At 34.1% G+C, this 15018-nt stretch overlaps 1 protein-coding gene across 1 annotated transcript; it reads left to right on the forward strand.

Annotated features, from left to right (window-relative positions):
• Positions 1-889: 889 nt before the first annotated feature.
• LOC145238018 (uncharacterized) lies at positions 890-14801 on the forward strand. Its single transcript, XM_080101042.1, has 17 exons — positions 890-968; positions 1657-1806; positions 2531-2633; positions 5782-5884; positions 6219-6321; positions 7019-7121; positions 7456-7558; positions 8256-8358; positions 8693-8828; positions 10434-10593; positions 11136-11224; positions 11304-11442; positions 11715-11900; positions 12299-12586; positions 12860-13186; positions 13612-13738; positions 14043-14801. The coding sequence occupies exons 1-4, from the start codon at positions 950-952 to the stop codon at positions 5825-5827; spliced, it is 318 nt and encodes a 105-aa protein (XP_079957168.1). The 5' UTR covers positions 890-949; the 3' UTR covers positions 5828-5884; positions 6219-6321; positions 7019-7121; positions 7456-7558; positions 8256-8358; positions 8693-8828; positions 10434-10593; positions 11136-11224; positions 11304-11442; positions 11715-11900; positions 12299-12586; positions 12860-13186; positions 13612-13738; positions 14043-14801.
• The last annotated feature ends 217 nt before the right edge of the window (positions 14802-15018 follow it).

Here is a 15018-nt window from a genome sequence, read left to right on the forward strand (position 1 = left end):
AATACTTTGTTATCAATTGTGGCATGAATTTGGGGAAAAAATTGCACTTTTGGAGTTAGAATAATATTTTGTGTTTTAATTTGCCGAAGTTGTTTAAAAACTTTATTAGTGAAGTTTTCTGAATCTAATTAACGTGACGCAATAATTCATGAGTTTGGCAAATATGATTTCAGTGTTTAGTTATGACTTAAAATTTTTCCAGAAGTTTCCAGTGCCGAAATTGAGCTACTGGTTGCTATGCCCGATTTTGTTTTCTGCCAATAAATGGGTAATAAATTCTTTTTTTTGAAAAAATTGATCGCGTGATGACGTTTTGCCGAATGCAAACTCAAATAAAGAAGTACCGTTTCATTGGCCTAAGAACGATAGTAGTGCGTCTTTTTGCTGCAAAAGTGATTTGCAAGTTAAACTTTTACGCCTCGATGGAATAGCAAGTTCAGGAGTTCGTTAATATGCATTTATTTTCGAAAAATATTGAGCGCGAAACATATTTATTGAACAACTGTGAAAATAAACATTGCGTCATCAGCGATCAGCTGTTTGTAAACAGACGTGGCGAAACTTTTTATCTTAAAAGTTGAGACTGTTTTTGGTCGTTTTGTCGCAAAATTATGAAGATCAAAGACAAAATCGTTTTGTAACTCGTTTTTGGAATAATATTGTAAAAGTTTGAGTTTCAATTTAACTTGGAAACATTGTCTGCCGATGACTCAGTTTTTCAGTTTACTAAGAAAAAACTTTGATTTCACTTCTAAATGTCTTTTTGTATTTTTATTACAGGCGTGCAAAGTCGCCAAAGGACACATACTTACAGACATTTGAATCATACCTTGGATTTACTGACAGATTCTTTTCTTCGTGAATGCACCCCTACATTTATACGGTATTTGGTTTTGCTCTATAAGGACATTAAAAAAGCAATGATTTGAGGGATCAACTTTTTTTGCAAATGATCAATTACCATGATAGTGAGTTTTTTGTCATCATGAAATCTTTTTTACCAGGGGTGATAGACTAGAATGGCATACATAATTTTGTTGTTTATAACTAGCCTGCATTGCTGTGCTGTTTATATTTGGCCCGGAAACAAATTTTCATGGTCAAGTGTAGCTGACACTTGCCACAAAATATTCTTGAGAACTATAAGCTTGGTAAAGCCACATGTGCATTTTAAACTTTGATTTCACTTCTAAATGTCTTTTTGTATTCTTATTACAGGCGTGCAAAGTCGCCAAAAAGGCACATACATACAGACATTTGAATCATAGCTTGGATTTACTGACATATTCTTTTCTTCGTGAATGCACCCCTACATTTATACGGTATTTGGTTTTGCTCTATAAGGACATTAAAAAAGCAATGGTTTTAGGCATAAACTTTTTTGCAAATGATCAATTACCATGATAGTGAGTTTTTTGTCATCATGAAATCTTTTTTACCAGGGGTGATACACTAGAATGACATACATAATTTTGTTGTTTATAACTAGCCTGCATTGCTGTGCTGTTTATGTTTGGCCCGGAAACAAATTTTCATGGTCAAGTGTAGCTGACACTTGCCACAAAATATTCTTGAGAACTATAAGCTTGGTAAAGCCACTTGTGCATTTTAAACTTTGATTTCACTTCTAAATGTCTTTTTGTAATCTTGTTACAGGCGTGCAAAGTCGCCAAAGGACACATACATACAGACATTTGAATCATAGCTTGGATTTACTGACAGATTCTTTTCTTCGTGAATGCACCCCTACATTTATACAGTATTTGGTTTTGCTCTATAAGGACATTAAAAAAGGAATGGTTTTAGGTATCAACTTTTTTGCAAATGATCAATTACCATGATAGTGAGTTTTTTGTCATCATGGTATCTTTTTTACCAGGGGTGATAGACTAGAATGGCATACATAATTTTGTTGTTTATAACTAGCCTGCATTGCTGTGCTGTTTATGTTTGGCCCGGAAACAAATTTTCATGGTCAAGTGTAGCTGACACTTGCCACAAAATATTCTTGAGAACTATAAGCTTGGTAAAGTCACATGTGCATTTTAAACTTTGATTTCACTTCTAAATGTCTTTTTGTAATCTTGTTACAGGCGTGCAAAGTCACCAAAGGACACATACATACAGACATTTGAATCATAGCTTGGATTTACTGACAGATTCTTTTCTTCATGAATGCACCCCTACATTTATACGGTATTTGGTTTTGCTCTATAAGGACATTAAAAAAGCAATGGTTTTAGGTATAAACTTTTTTGCAAATGATCAATTACCATGATAGTGAGTTTTTTGTCATCGTGACATCTTTTTAACCAGGGGTGATAGACTAGAATGGCATACATAATTTTGTTGTTTATAACTAGTCTGCATTGCTGTGCTGTTTATGTTTGGCCCGGAAACAAATTTTCATGGTCAAGTGTAGCTGACACTTGCCACAAAATATTCTTGAGAACTATAAGCTTGGTAAAGCCACATGTGCATTTTAAACTTTGATTTCACTTCTAAATGTCTTTTTGTAATCTTGTTACAGGCGTGCAAAGTCGCCAAAGGACACATACATACAGACATTTGAATCATAGCTTGGATTTACTGACAGATTCTTTTGTTCGTGAATGCACCCCTACATTTATACGGTATTTGGTTTTGCTCTATAAGGACATTAAAAAAGCAATGGTTTTAGGTATAAACTTTTTTGCAAATGATCAATTACCATGATAGTGAGTTTTTTGTCATCATGAAATCTTTTTCACCAGGGGTGATAGACTAGAATGGCATACATAATTTTGTTGTTTCTAACTAGCCTGCATTGCTGTGCTGTTTATGTTTGGCCCGGAAACAAATTTTCATGGTCAAGTGTAGCTGACACTTGCCACAAAATATTCTTGAGAACTATAAGCTTGGTAAAGCCACATGTGCATTTTAAACTTTGATTTCACTTCTAAATGTCTTTTTGTATTCTTATTACAGGCGTGCAAAGTAGCCGAAGGATACATATGCTAAACCCAGGGGTTCCACATCTTTTCTTCGCTGTAAGTTTTCAAAGCTGTGTAATTGAAACCCATCATAAAACATACTTTCAGATTTGCACTCTTTAAGCCACATGTGAGTATAGTACTGGGATTGTGTCTTTCCGTTTTTCATTTCTGGGTTATGTGTTGGTCTCAGAAGGTAACATTTGATAAGACATCTTACATTCAAATTCCAGCCGTTATTTTTATGTTTTGATTCAAACAGGCTTACTTATGTGGATACAAACCCCTATCCTTTCAGCACCAATTGTTGTTTCTACTTTGTATTTGTAGCCTAATTGCTGTATATGTTCATTAGTGTGTCCCTTGATTTCACAAACCTGCCTGCTTGAAAACATTTGACATTGCATCGCTTCAGACAGTAAGGTTGCTGAAATAGTTTTAATAGAAGGTGTGTTTTGTAGAAGGCATGCTTTCAGTAAATGAAATGTCATTTTTTAGTCGATACTATTTTGTATGTTTTCGCCTGTGTTCAAAATCTGTTGCATGTTTTTGGCATGAATAAAGTTTCTTCTAGATTGATCAGTGGTGTTTTGCATTTTGTAAAGTATCTCTTGATTATGTTTACGTTGTTTCTTGAGAAGGCAGATAGAGATTGATTTAAACATAGAACAAAAGGAGTCCATAAAATCACATGAAACCGTTGAGATTTGTCAAAAATGTTTGTTTACAAGCTTTTTGTGGAAATTTGGTCACGCACTAATGACAATGTCATGAAAAGTGATACCATAAAAAAATACTTTGTTATCAATTGTGGCATGAATTTGGGGAAAAAATTGCACTTTTGGAGTTAGAATAATATTTTGTGTTTTAATTTGCCGAAGTTGTTTAAAAACTTTATTAGTGAAGTTTTCTGAATCTAATTAACGTGACGCAATAATTCATGAGTTTGGCAAATATGATTTCAGTGTTTAGTTATGACTTAAAATTTTTCCAGAAGTTTCCAGTGCCGAAATTGAGCTACTGCTTGCTATGTCCGATTTTGTTTTCTGCCAATCAATGGGTAATAAATTCTTTTTTTTGAAAAAATTGATCGCGTGATGACGTTTTGCCGAATGCAAACTCAAATAAAGAAGTACCGTTTCATTGGCCTAAGAACGATAGTAGTGCGTCTTTTTGCTGCAAAAGTGATTTGCAAGTTAAACTTTTACGCCTCGATGGAATAGCAAGTTCAGGAGTTCGTTAATATGCATTTATTTTCGAAAAATATTGAGCGCGAAACATATTTATTGAACAACTGTGAAAATAAACATTGCGTCATCAGCGATCAGCTGTTTGTAAACAGACGTGGCGAAATTTTTTATCTCAAAAGTTGAGACTGTTTTTGGTCGTTTTGTCGCAAAATTATGAAGATCAAAGACAAAATCGTTTGGTAACTCGTTTTTGGAATAATATTGTAAAAGTTTGAGTTTCAATTTAACTTGGAAACATTGTCTGCCGATGACTCAGTTTTTCAGTTTACTAAGAAAAAACTTTGATTTCACTTCTAAATGTCTTTTTGTATTTTTATTACAGGCGTGCAAAGTCGCCAAAGGACACATACTTACAGACATTTGAATCATAGCTTGGATTTACTGACAGATTCTTTTCTTCGTGAATGCACCCCTACATTTATACGGTATTTGGTTTTGCTCTATAAGGACATTAAAAAAGCAATGGTTTTAGGTATAAACGTTTTTGCAAATGATCAATTACCATGATAGTGAGTTTTTTGTTATCATGAAATCTTTTTCACCAGGGGTGATAGACTAGAATGGCATACATAATTTTGTTGTTTATAACTAGCCTGCATTGCTGTGCTGTTTATGTTTGGCCCGGAAACAAATTTTCATAGTCAAGTGTAGCTGACACTTGCCACAAAATATTCTTGAGAACTAAAAGCTTGGTAAAGCCACATGTGCTTTTTAAACTTTGATTTCACTTCTAAATGTCTTTTTGTATTCTTATTACAGGCGTGCAAAGTCGCCAAAGGACGCATACATACAGACATTTGAATCATAGCTTGGATTTACTGACAGATTCTTTTCTTCATGAATGCACCCCTACATTTATACGGTATTTGGTTTTGCTCTATAAGGACATTAAAAAAGCAATGGTTTTAGGTATAAACTTTTTTGCAAATGACAGGGTTCCTGCAGGTATGGAAAACCTGGAAAAGTTATGGAATTTAAATTTGTATTTTTAAGGCCTGTAAAAGTTTTGAAAAAGGCCAACTCTTGCAAAAGTCCTTGAAAAAGTATGGAATTTGGCAACTGTTTTACCCAAAAAATGCCAGATAGGGATAGGAATATCAAATTACGTAATGTTTGTATATTCGTTGCAAGTATGGCAAATTGGCTGCATCTACCAAAGCCTCTTTATCAGTTTCACGATGGGAATAACTCGATTTGTTTCGAATAAGTTATGAAAAAAATTTTTTTTTCCTTGAAAAGTTTTGGAAAAGTCATGGAATTTGTGAACGAAAATTGTGCGGGAACCCTGAAATGATCAATTACCATGATAGTGAGTTTTTTGTCATCATAAAATTTTTTTCACCAGGGGTGATACACTAGAATGGCATACATAATTTTGTTGTTTATAACTAGCCTGCATTGCTGTGCTGTTTATGTTTGGCCCGGAAACAAATTTTCATGGTCAAGTGTAGCTGACACTTGCCATAAAATATTCTTGAGAACTATAAGCTTGGTAAAGCCACATGTGCATTTTAAACTTTGATTTCACTTCTAAATGTCTTTTTGTATTCTCTTTACAGGCGTGCAAAGTCGCCAAAGGACACATACATGCAGACATTTGAATGATAGCTTGGATTTACTGACAGATTCTTTTCTTCGTGAATGCACCCCTACATTTATATGGTATTTGGTTTTGCTCTATAAGGACATTAAAAAAGCAATGGTTTTAGGTATCAACTTTTTTGCAAATGATCAATTACCATGATAGTGAGTTTTTTGTCATCATGAAATCTTTTTCACCAGGGGTGATAGACTAGAATGGCATACATAATTTTGTTGTTTATAACTAGCCTGCATTGCTGTGCTGTTTATGTTTGGCCCGGAAACAAATTTTCATGGTCAAGTGTAGCTGACGCTTGCCCCAAAATATTCTTCAGAACTATAAGCTTGGTAAAGCCACATGTGCATTTTAAACTTTGATTTCACTTCTAAATGTCTTTTTGTAATCTTGTTACAGGCGTGCAAAGTCGCCAAAGGACACATACATACAGACATTTGAATCATAGCTTGGATTTACTGACAGATTCTTTTCTTCATGAATGCACCCCTACATTTATACGGTATTTGGTTTTGCTCTATAAGGACATTAAAAAAGCAATGGTTTTAGGTATAAACTTTTTTGCAAATGACAGGGTTCCTGCAGGTATGGAAAACCTGGAAAAGTTATGGAATTTAAATTTGTATTTTTAAGGCCTGTAAAAGTTTTGAAAAAGGCCAACTCTCGCAAAAGTCCTTGAAAAAGTATGGAATTTGGCAACTGTTTTACCCAAAAAATGCCAGATAGGGATAGGAATATCAAATTACGTAATGTTTGTATATTCGTTGCAAGTATGGCAAATTGGCTGCATCTACCAAAGCCTCTTTATCAGTTTCACGATGGGAATAACTCGATTTGTTTCGAATAAGTTATGAAAAAAATTTTTTTTTCCTTGAAAAGTTTTGGAAAAGTCATGGAATTTGTGAACGAAAATTGTGCGGGAACCCTGAAATGATCAATTACCATGATAGTGAGTTTTTTGTCATCATAAAATTTTTTTCACCAGGGGTGATACACTAGAATGGCATACATAATTTTGTTGTTTATAACTAGCCTGCATTGCTGTGCTGTTTATGTTTGGCCCGGAAACAAATTTTCATGGTCAAGTGTAGCTGACACTTGCCATAAAATATTCTTGAGAACTATAAGCTTGGTAAAGCCACATGTGCATTTTAAACTTTGATTTCACTTCTAAATGTCTTTTTGTATTCTCTTTACAGGCGTGCAAAGTCGCCAAAGGACACATACATGCAGACATTTGAATGATAGCTTGGATTTACTGACAGATTCTTTTCTTCGTGAATGCACCCCTACATTTATATGGTATTTGGTTTTGCTCTATAAGGACATTAAAAAAGCAATGGTTTTAGGTATCAACTTTTTTGCAAATGATCAATTACCATGATAGTGAGTTTTTTGTCATCATGAAATCTTTTTCACCAGGGGTGATAGACTAGAATGGCATACATAATTTTGTTGTTTATAACTAGCCTGCATTGCTGTGCTGTTTATGTTTGGCCCGGAAACAAATTTTCATGGTCAAGTGTAGCTGACGCTTGCCCCAAAATATTCTTCAGAACTATAAGCTTGGTAAAGCCACATGTGCATTTTAAACTTTGATTTCACTTCTAAATGTCTTTTTGTAATCTTGTTACAGGCGTGCAAAGTCGCCAAAGGACACATACATACAGACATTTGAATCATAGCTTGGATTTACTGACAGATTCTTTTCTTCATGAATGCACCCCTACATTTATACGGTATTTGGTTTTGCTCTATAAGGACATTAAAAAAGCAATGGTTTTAGGTATAAACTTTTTTGCAAATGACAGGGTTCCTGCAGGTATGGAAAACCTGGAAAAGTTATGGAATTTAAATTTGTATTTTTAAGGCCTGTAAAAGTTTTGAAAAAGGCCAACTCTCGCAAAAGTCCTTGAAAAAGTATGGAATTTGGCAACTGTTTTACCCAAAAAATGCCAGATAGGGATAGGAATATCAAATTACGTAATGTTTGTATATTCGTTGCAAGTATGGCAAATTGGCTGCATCTACCAAAGCCTCTTTACAAGTTTCACGATGGGAATAACTCGATTTGTTTCGAATAAGTTATGAAAAAAATTTTTTTTTCCTTGAAAAGTTTTGGAAAAGTCATGGAATTTGTGAACGAAAATTGTGCGGGAACCCTGAAATGATCAATTACCATGATAGTGAGTTTTTTGTCATCATAAAAATTTTTTCACCAGGGGTGATACACTAGAATGGCATACATAATTTTGTTGTTTATAACTAGCCTGCATTGCTGTGCTGTTTATGTTTGGCCCGGAAACAAATTTTCATGGTCAAGTGTAGCTGACACTTGCCATAAAATATTCTTGAGAACTATAAGCTTGGTAAAGCCACATGTGCATTTTAAACTTTGATTTCACTTCTAAATGTCTTTTTGTATTCTCTTTACAGGCGTGCAAAGTCGCCAAAGGACACATACATGCAGACATTTGAATCATAGCTTGGATTTACTGACAGATTCTTTTCTTCGTGAATGCACCCCTACATTTATATGGTATTTGGTTTTGCTCTATAAGGACATTAAAAAAGCAATGGTTTTAGGTATCAACTTTTTTGCAAATGATCAATTACCATGATAGTGAGTTTTTTGTCATCATGAAATCTTTTTCACCAGGGGTGATAGACTAGAATGGCATACATAATTTTGTGGTTTATAACTAGCCTGCATTGCTGTGCTGTTTATGTTTGGCCCGGAAACAAATTTTCATGGTCAAGTGTAGCTGACACTTGCCACAAAATATTCTTGAGAACTACAAGCTTGGTAAAGCCACATGTGCATTTTAAACTTTGATTTCACTTCTAAATGTCTTTTTATATTCTTATTACAGGCGTGCAAAGTAGCCAAAGGATACATATGCTAAACCCTGGGGTTCCGCATCTTTTTCTTCACTGTAAGTTTTTCTAGCTGTGTAATTGAAACCCTTCATAAAACATACTTTCGGATTTGCACTCTTTGAGCCACATGTGAGTATAGTACTGGGATTGTGTCTTTCCGTTTTTCATTTCTGGGTTAATGTGTTGGTCTCAGAAGGTAACATTTGATAAGACATATTACATTTAAATTCCAGTCGTTATTTTTATGTTTTGATTCAAACAGGCTAACTTATGTGGATACAAACCCCTATCCTTTCAGCACCAATTGTTGTTTCTACTTTGTATTTGTAGCCTAATTGCTGTATATGTTCATTAGTGTGTCCCTTGATTTCACAAACCTTCCTGCTTGAAAACATTTGACATTGCATCGCCTCAGACAGTAAGGTTGCTGAAATAGTTTTAATAGAAGATGTGTTTTGTAGAAGGCATGGTTCCAGTAAATGAAATGTCCTATTTTAGTGGATCCTATTATGTATGCTTTCGCTTGTGTTCAAAATCTGGTGCATGTTTTTGGCGTAAATAAAGTTTTCGTTTAGATCCTTCCGTGTTGTTTTGCATTGTGTAAAATATCTCTTTATTATGTTTGTGCTGTGACTTGATAAGGCAGACAGAGATTTATTTGAACGTAGAATAAAAGGAATCCATAAAATCACATGTAAACGTTGAGATTTGTCAAAAAATGTTTGTTGACAAGCTTTTTGTGGAAATTTGGTCACGCACTAACGACCATGTCATGAAAAGTGATACCATAAAAAAATACTTTGTTATCAATTGCGGCATGAATTTGGGGAAAAAATTGCACTTTTGGATTTATAATAAAATTTGGTGTTTTAATTTACCGCAGTTGTTTAAAAAATTTATTAGTAATGTTTTCTGAATCTAATTAACGTGACGCAATAATTCATGAGTTGGCCAAATATGATTTCAGTGGTTAGTTATGACGTAACATTTTTTCAGAAATTTCCAGTGCCGAAATTCAGCTATTGCTGGCTATCTCCGGTTTTGTTTTGTGCCAATGAATGGGTAATAAATTATTTTTCCTAATAATTTGACCGCGTGATAACCTTTTGCCGAATGCAAACTCAAATAAAGAAGTAACGTTTCATTGGTCCAAGAACGATAGTAGATTGCGTTTTTTTGCTGCACAAGTGATTTACAAGTTAAACTTTTACGCCTTGATGGAATTGCAAGTTCAGAAGTTCGTTAATGTGCATTTATTTCATTGATTTAAATTATTGATCGCGAAACATGTTTATTGAACAGCTGTGAAAATAAACATTGCGTCATCAGCGATCAGCTGTTTGTAAACAGACGTGGCGAAAAATTTTCATCTTTAAAGTTGACACTGTTTTTGGTCGTTTTGTCGCAAAATTATGAAGATTAAAGACAAAATCGTGCTTTTGCTTTTGCTTTTGCTGCCTGATAAGAAGTTGTATTTTGGTAAAAGTTAGTTTCAAAATTTTTACATATTTAATGAGAAAAATAACGGCCTAAGTAGACATAAAAAGCAACTTGCCTCGATATCACTGATGTGGGCATGAGCATTTGCAGAAGCAGTTATAAAATAATAAACCATGTTGCATTTACATCTATTTGAGCTTTTATTTTTATGACTAAATTTATGAACAGATCCATGCATATTGTTTAATATATTTTTACATTAATTATTTTGAACTTACAATTGGATTCTTGCAGAGGTTATGAAGTGCTTGTGATGTCAGTAGATGTCTACAACATGTGGCTGCATCTTGTATTTTCTAATCACTCACTTGTTATAACTGATGTGATGGATTTTGAAAAACCAAATGTCACTTCAGTTTCCAGGTTTCACAGCTCGTGTGTCTAGGAAATCAAGGTTTGTCTTTGTAACATACATATATTGAAGTTACATCACTAAAAAAATTATATTTCATCACAAAAGACAATTGTAAACAATAAATTTTATTAATCGGGACACACTGCTCTTCGATATCCAAAATACTTAAAAACAGTGACTGATCATTTTTTAGTGATTTTTTTTTAATGTTAAATGTGCTCAAAAAAAGCATCGTCAGTTTCTGTACCCCTCACATCCATGGAGATCATTACATAATTCATAACAAAAAGTATATAGGCTTATGTCAATAGACATACTATAACTATTCAAATATCATCAGTAGTGGCTGAAAATGAATGAAATGTTGTAACGTCAGCTGCTGTAATCATGTCTCATGAGTGTAAATTGTCTGCTCTAATTATAACAGTGAAATTATAAATGTAAACCAAATTCAGAAAAGTCTTTCTGATTTAATTTATTTGGTCAAATTCTTGTTTTGTTTTTGTCACTGATTTAAATCACTGGGGCACAAAACCCTGTTTACATGTAATAATAGTTTCTTCCTTATGGTGTTTTTGCAGACTCTTTCTGATTGTGCTGAGTCAGCTGTTTTGTTTCGGTTTCAAATGACGGCAGAGTCAGGATTTGGAAAATCGATGACCAAACATGTGTACGAACCTTATATATTGTGGCTGTTTGTAGGATATATGTATTGAACGAGCAATAAGTTAGTTATTAAATATTTGTAGGTTCTGAAACACACAATTCTATTGGAAAGTATGGAGAAACACTTCACGGACACTAAAACATCGGTTGAAGCACGTTGAATTTCTGTTCATAATGACGGCAAACACATGTGGTTGGCGACAGGAGTGGGAGTATCCAGCAGTATGTATTCAACATACTTCCTAATTCAATTTGTAGTCATCTTTATGTCTGGGCACATTGGGGAATTCTGCACACAATTTAACACTCTATCATAAATATGCATCAGTAATTTCATCGCTGGTTTCTAGGCTGCACCTATTTTAGCTTGTTTTTCCAAGCCACAGTAAATTTGGAATTTGGTTTTAAGTTGTTATTTTGGATTTGTTTTTTTTTGTAATCCTCAAGACTAAATAGTTTTCCGTTTTTTATGACAACCAATCATTTGTTTTTAGTGTGTACGACCTTATGACGTTTAAGAGGATATCATTTATTTCGTCACACGACGGGGATATATTAAGCATGGATTATTCTCACTGTGGTTCGATGCTTGCAAGCGCGAGTAGAGATTGATGTGTTCACATGTTTACTGATGATTCTATTCCGTCCATTTGGCTCATTCGACCCAGTTGACACAAAATGTAAATTCAATGCACTAAGTATCATTTACACGAACTACAATAAACTGCATTAAAACGCTGGAATTTAAATCATACAAGTAAACAAGGGTAAATTTGGAAAATGAAACACGCATGTTTAAGTGATTTGCCTTTGAACCAAATGTGTAACATTTAAAAATCTGACTTTTTTCCGAACCTTTCTTTGTAAATTGCATTTTGCTTTGCCTAAGCTTTTTTAATTATATATTTATATATATATATATCAGTCACAGTGAAAGTGTCCAGTTTTCAGCTGCATTTGTTTTTGTACCACTTTTGTGATTTTTGTGTTTTAGTGTCATTATGTTGTTTAACAGAGAGCATAGTTGTTTAATCTTGATGCTGACAATTCTTGGTCTAAATCAGATTTATAATTACAGTTTCGACTAATGAGCTGTGGAACAGACAAGTCTCTTTACTACTACAACTGACATCAGTTGAGAACAACATTACATTGAGAAACACTCGATGGCTGAAATGGACATTGTTGAGTAAGCAAATCCACAAAATTTTAAACCCAGCCATTCTAATTGTGGATTTTATTCATCGATGATTCAGTGCTAGTTGCGTGCAGCTGCAATTTAACCGAATATGACATCTTTGGTGCAAAACGCTTGTTGCAACCTCGTGTGTTGATAAAAACATCTATGTCCTCCCGTACACCACAGGTCAGTGTTGGTTTGCATTTGTTGAGAAAATTGAAAAGCAATTTGCAGTTATACAATATTAATAAGCATTTCCACTTAATTCAATCAAACATGTTTTATTCATGTCAAATGACTAAATGTATGTCTAGCAAATTTACTCATGGTAGGAATTTCACAATACTGGCCTTTTACAAGTTTGCATTTTTTCTGCATCAGTTTTTAAATTGCTTTAATGTATTTGCAACTGTTTTTCCAATTAACATTTTTAACTAGACTCTTTTGTTTGTCTCGCAGGAGATTGTGTTTGCATGATCAGCCGGCATTCAGAGGTAGCGGTTGCTCTCACTTTCGACCACAACTCTCACTTAATCTCTGCATCTGCCGACAGTTGCATATTTGGGCAGACATTTAGCCATCGGGTGACAGAAGAGCTCAAACAAAGCCAGAAAGGTGCCACCTTCATGCCTGGAAGTCCAGATTTGAATAAAACCTCATATTTTGCTACAAACGACTAGTTCACATAGGAAATAATCGATGATTCGACGCATCCTAGTAATGTTGACATCCCGTTCAGTGATGAGTTTGACGACACTTCAACTTTCACATTTCACAACAATCCGGGTAATGTCTGTTGCTGCGGTTTCCAAATGATTTGTCCGTTAGTTGAGGTGTTTGCAGAGTTGCTTTGGTAATGATCCCAGAAAATATCCTGCATTAAGAAAGATATTATTTATGTTTTCTGAAATAATTTTATTTTATCACATATTTAAACTTATAATCGTTTGTTGTATCTTGATTTTTGTTCCTTGATTTAAACAGAATGACCACTGTTTTGGCTGGTTTGATATGTTACTATTATCATATTTATTGACATTCAGAATACACTTTTTTTATTATGATTCCTTTATTGTTTTTCTTATTACACACATCAGTACAAACTTCATTATGCAAATTTAATTTGTAAAGAAGTGTCAACATTTTTATGCATTTTGCTGGTTTGTATTTATTTTGTTTGGCTTTTTAAGAACTTACAATTGCTTGTTCAGATGCTGAGCAACAAAATGCTGATGAGTCATTGTTGTCAAAGTGAGTGACTAAGCAGTTGTCCAACGATGAGTCAGGGTTACCTTTACCTGAACTGGGGAAATGGGAGATAAATTACACAAAGAAAAGGTGGTATGTTGGGATTTAACTTTACAAATATGTGACAGACTAAAAACTTTGACAAGCCTGAAGTCGTCCACTGTTTTATTTAGACATATATATTTCACCTAAGTAATAGGCAGTGTTAGTTTCTAAAAACAACTAAGTCACATTGCTAAGCTGTTTATGTTTGGCCTGGAAACCAATTTTCTTAGGCAAGTGTAGGCTGACCCTTGGGGCTAAATATTTTTGACTAGTATATGCTTGGCAAAGCCACATATACATTTTAAACTTTGATTTCATTTCTAAATGTCTTTTTGTATTCTTATTTCAGGCTTGCACAGTAGCAGAAGGACACATACATACCAACATTTGAGTCATAGCTTGGATTTACTGATGGATTATTTTCTTTGTCCCCCCCACACACACACACTTTTATCTGGTATTTTCAAGATTATCCACCAGAGCATTGATGGTTTAATGTGTCTGGTATGCAATTTTTTTACAGCAAGTGTTTTGTGTTATGGCAAAGTACGGAAACCCCTGGTTTTTGCACCTTTTTCTTCACTGTAGGTTTTTAAAGCTGTTTAATTGAAGCCGGTCATAGAATATACTTTACAAATTTACACTCTTTAAGCCATGTGTGCGTATAGTGGGATTGTGTCTTTCCGTTTTTGATTTTGGGTGTAATGTGTTGGTCTCAGAAGGTAACATAAGATAAGACATGTTACATTTAAATTCAAGCTGTTATTTTTATGTTTTGATTCAAACAGGCTAACTTATGTAGATATAAATCCCTATGTTTTTTGCACCAATTGTTAAAGTTGTTTCTACTTTGTATTTGTAGCCTAATTGCTGTATATGTTCATTAGTGTGTCCCTTGATTTCACAAACCTTCCTGCTTGAAAACATTTGACATTGCATCGCCTCAGACAGTAAGGTTGCTGAAATAGTTTTAATAGAAGATGTGTTTTGTAGAAGGCATGGTTCCAGTAAATGAAATGTCCTATTTTAGTGGATCCTATTATGTATGCTTTCGCTTGTGTTCAAAATCTGGTGCATGTTTTTGGCGTAAATAAAGTTTTCTTTTAGATCCTTCCGTGTTGTTTTGCATTGTGTAAAATATCTCTTTATTATGTTTGTGCTGTTACTTGATAAGGCAGACAGAGATTTATTTAAACGTAGAATAAAAGGAATCCATAAAATCACATGTAAACGTTGAGATTTGTCAAAAAATGTTTGTTGACAAGCTTTTTGTGGAAATTTGGTCACGTACTAACGACCATGTCATGAAAAGTGATACCATAAAA

Source organism: Phallusia mammillata, chromosome 7 (genome assembly GCF_965637545.1).
Source record: "Phallusia mammillata chromosome 7, kaPhaMamm4.hap1.1, whole genome shotgun sequence".
Taxonomy (NCBI): Eukaryota; Metazoa; Chordata; class Ascidiacea; order Phlebobranchia; family Ascidiidae; genus Phallusia; species Phallusia mammillata.

What these genes read in the sequence shown, in the direction of transcription:
- LOC145238018 (XM_080101042.1), top strand. An exon ending in TAAAAAAGGAATGGTTTTAG is followed by an intron (nt 1,807 to 2,530) that starts GTATCAACTTTT and finishes ATCTTGTTACAG; the next exon opens with GCGTGCAAAGTCGCCAAAGG. An exon ending in TGCACCCCTACATTTATACG is followed by an intron (nt 2,634 to 5,781) that starts GTATTTGGTTTT and finishes TTCTCTTTACAG; the next exon opens with GCGTGCAAAGTCGCCAAAGG.